This window comes from Mandrillus leucophaeus, unplaced genomic scaffold, assembly GCF_000951045.1.
Source record: "Mandrillus leucophaeus isolate KB7577 unplaced genomic scaffold, Mleu.le_1.0 Scaffold584, whole genome shotgun sequence".
Classification (NCBI taxonomy): Eukaryota; Metazoa; Chordata; class Mammalia; order Primates; family Cercopithecidae; genus Mandrillus; species Mandrillus leucophaeus.
The window spans coordinates 83,457-87,803 of record NW_012106297.1 but is presented as its reverse complement, the minus strand read 5'-3'; the positions used below and the strand labels follow the sequence as shown (position 1 = coordinate 87,803).

The 4,347-nt window shown below is 35.2% G+C and overlaps 1 protein-coding gene across 1 annotated transcript in view; it reads right to left on the bottom strand.

Moving 5' to 3' along the window:
- HMCN1 (hemicentin 1) overlaps positions 1–4,347 on the bottom strand; it is a gene marked incomplete at its 5' end in the record, with an annotated part of 290,930 nt that overhangs the window by 220,419 nt on the left and 66,164 nt on the right. The window contains 2 exons of the mRNA XM_011999163.1: positions 2,165–2,292; positions 3,507–3,602. Coding sequence (XP_011854553.1) covers positions 2,165–2,292; positions 3,507–3,602 — 224 coding nt within the window. The remainder of the gene's footprint in view (positions 1–2,164; positions 2,293–3,506; positions 3,603–4,347) is intronic.

Below are 4,347 nucleotides of genomic sequence, written 5' to 3'. Positions count from 1 at the left end.
GTTACTGGCCACACAAGTATATTCACCACCATCCTGAAGCTGAACTCTTTCAATATGGAGGCTCCCATCACTGCGCACAGTGATGTAAGGATTTTGGAGCAACTTAAAGGAAAAAAAAAAAAAAAGGTAATTTTTATTTAAAAAGAAAGGAGTTGTGAGAGAGTCAAAAAGAATCTGCTTTTTTTTTTTTTTTTTTTCCAATCGGGTTACTAAAAGTCTATACACAAAATATTTTAATGTCCTTAAGTGAAAAATGATGAACATAAATGTTACCAAGAGTGTGATTGTATAATTTAATCCTGATATACCTCCAAATATTATACCTATTAATATTTATCAGAGAGTTAAGCACAAGCTAAAAAAAGAAAGATACAGATATTACTTGTTTAATGTTCCTGTAAATTTTGTCATCACTCAAAACCCAAATTTCACTGTAATTTTTACTTTTGGCTTAACTTGTTCTTTTCCAAGAAGGCCTTATTACCACTAGCAAGCCATTTGGTATTTTTATTTTGGCACATAAGCCCTTATTTACACCAAGGGAGAAGGACTTATCTCAACTTCTGCCCTTGTTAGGTAACAGATGCAAATATTAGTAGACAATATGTGATATATGAATTGTGTCAGGGAAGTCTGGTGATATTTTCAGTTAAGAATGATCGCCTGTAAATCTGTATCATCCACCTACACTGCTTTTTATTTGCATAAAAACCTGAGAAAAAATTAGCAAACCTTGCTTAAAAATAAATACCCTTGTAGAATGATAGTATTTGAGCACACATGATGGGGTTTCACTATGTTGGCCAGGCTGGTCTCAAACTCCTGACCTCAAGTGATCCATCCACCTTGGCCTCTCAAAGTGCTGGGATTACAGGTGTGAATCACCACACCTGGCCCACATTCCTAATTTTCTTGAGTAAGAAGTAAATATACAAAAATATACTTCTTGTATATTTCTTGAGACTCTAATTACAGTCTCTCTTAATTGTTATTTCTTATTTCTTGAACAATACTTGTGTGAAGATACTTGTGTGCTCAAATACTATCATTCTACAAGGGCATTTGTTTTTAAGTGAGGTTTGCTATTTTTTCTCAGGTTTTTATGCAAATATGAAATTTTACATCTTCTTAGATGGAGTCAATTCATTTTTTTTTTGAGACGGAGTTTCGCTCTCTCACCCAGGCTGGAGGGCAGTGGCGCGATCTCGGCTCACTGCAACCTCTACCTCCTGGGTTCAGCATATTCACTTCTAATAAGTACTGCAAGAGAGTGAGTCCCAATATTCTGGAAAATGGAAAGAAAAATGCTCTGAACCAGAAGAAAATATATTTCCATAGATAGCTTATTTACAGAAAAAATTTCATAGAACTGTAAACATTTTTCACATCCTTTCATAAAAAAATTTACACTGAAAAACAATGACAATATATATCTACATTTTTATATAGTTCATAATGAAAGATATGTTTAAAGCTAATAATAATAAAGACTGATATACAAAATGGAAGAATTATATGGGAATATTAACGTTTAATAATGTACTAAAAAGAAGAGCACAAAAAATATTTAAGTGCTATGACAATAACAATACTTGCTTCAGTTCTTCTATATTCTAGTGACACTGAATTTAATATAAAATTATGAAAATTACACTATTTCTCCATTTCATTAATGTCAAAATAATATGAATAACAAAAATGTTAATAATAAAGAAAAGCTTTGGTATACTTATAAAAACATATTTTTGTATATTTATTAAATTGATACTTTTGGTGACTGGAATACATTACTTGTTACTCAAGAAAATTAGGAATGTGGGCCAGGTGTGGTGATTCACACCTGTAATCCCAGCAGTTTGAGAGGCCGAGGTGGATGGATCACTTGAGGTCAGGAGTTTGAGACCAGCCTGGCCGATGTGGTGAAACCCCATCTCTGCTAAAAAATACAAAAATTAGCTGGGCATGGTGGTAGGCACCTGTAATCCTGCTACTCTGGGGGATGAGGCATGAGAATCCCTTGAACCTGTGAGGCAGAGGTTGCAGTGAGTCTAGATCCCACTACTGCACTCCAGCCTAGGCGACAGAACAAAACTCCATCTCAAAGGGGGGAAAAAAAAGAAAAGAAAATTAGGAATGTGAATGCATGCATTTAAAATGTTCTTACCATAGCTGAATTCTTAATCCACCGACGTTCTGGAATGGGATTTCCAGCTAACAGAGTACAGGGCAAAGTAAGCTGCTGTCCTTCAATAACATTGGCCACTGAAGGGCTGATTCCAATAAGTGGAGCAACTAAATTAGAGACAGTACAGGCACTTTCAACTCTATTTCACTCAAAAGAAAGGTAAACCACTTTACAGGCCCCAAAGACTATGAGTTATGCTATAAAAATTTGAGTTTTCAGAAACAAAATATTTACATGAAAATGGGTATGATTTTGAAAGTAAAAATTAAAGTCTCCTTCTAAGTAGGGGGAATGCAAAAGGATAGGTAATACATTAGTGTAGAAGTAAAGAAGGTAAAAAGGAATGCTTATGACATGGAAGGCCTGAAATGTCAAGCCAAGATATTTGCAATATATTCAGTAGACAAATGGAGAGTAACTGAAAACATTTATAAATGGAAAAGTGGAATCATCAGGATCATTTCTGGGGGAAATACTAATCTGAAAAGTAAGTACACTGGAAGAAATGGGATCAATAAGGATGCTGTTGTAATAGCTCAAGCAAATAATACGAGGTTGACTCTCTTAGATGGAATGGTAAAGGAGTATTGTAAATATGCCCTTCTCTAAGAATTAATGAATAAATTTAACATAAAGTAAAATCCCTAAGAGATTTTACTTGGAAAATTTATACATAGACAAATGAAGACATATTTTAAAAACTGTGTAAAAGGTTATTAATGAGAAACGTGTACTGACAGATATAAAAACACATTAAATGCTATAATAATTTAAGCAATGTATTACTATTTCAGAAATAGAATTCTGAGGAATAGACATGGGGACATAAACTTACTATGTGATCAGATGGGTATTTTAGTTAGTGGGAAGATAATATTCAATAACACATATTGCGTCAAATGTCTTACTACTTGGAAATAAATGATATTATACTTTTACCTATCATACACAAAAATAATTCCATGTTGACTAAAATAACAAATGTAAAAAGGGAATCAGAAAAGACTACGACTCTAATATGTGTCGGGGTGTGTGTGTGTGTGTGTGTGTGTGTGTGTGTGTGCGTGTGCGTGTGCGTGTGTGTATTCATATTTAGATTTAAAACTATTTATATTGCCCTTCATTTTGGAGCAGATAATCTCTAAGGTTATTTCCAGGACTAACATTCTAAGAAATATGAAACGTGGTAGGGAAGGGAAGGTTGGTCTAGTAATTAGTTATTTATCCTTTTTTTTTTAAGTGGCACAGGCAAGAGATGACATAGTAAAAGAAGTCTGATGATTTTGAAGACCGTGGTATGTAGACATTCAATTGATCTTACCAAGTCCGGTCACTGTTATTGTTGTCTCTGACTGGATCTTCCCAAACTGGTTTTCAGCTTCACAAATATAGGTTCCTTTATCGCTTGCCCATAAGTCTAAAAGGAAGAACTCATTTACTCATCCAATACCATCTTTGGAGCATTAACTATGTGCCAGAAACAGTGCTGAGATCTGTGGATGGAAAGTGTGCACTGCCTTCTGGTAGAGGAGGGGACATACACAGAAACCATCAGTCACACCACAGTGAAATAAGTACTAACAAAGAGTTCCAGACAGTGAGTTCTGGAAACAGAGACAGAAGTGACTGCATGAAGGCGATTGGAGAAGGATTCACATTGAGGTAATATCTGAGTGAGTAGAATAGAGGAAGGGCAGTCCAAATCTAATAGATAACAAAAGCAAGAGCATGACTAGAAAAATCATGGCCCGTACAAAGAATGGAAAGCTGCACCATCAATGAACTCTGCACCACCACCCTGTTAGAAGCTTGCAGGGGAGATTTTTTAGTTGATGCAATGACTGGAGAAGTCTGCTGGCATTCAGTGGGTAAAAACTAGAGAGATGATACATGGGGCAGATTCACAAAGAAACAATTTTCCCAAGTCCAGCACGATTTTGAAGCTCCCACTGAACTGTGTGTATTTCATAACTTTGTTTGTAACTACATGAGTCTACAATCTAATTCTGTATGCACAGAAGGCAGAACTTTAACAATAATTGCACATCATCTTAGAAAATCACTTCACCAGCTTGGAGTTTTTGAGTCATCAATCCTATACTCCTGCGTGAGCCTGCATTTGAGCTATTGAATTCATAATGATGTCACATAAATGTATCTTC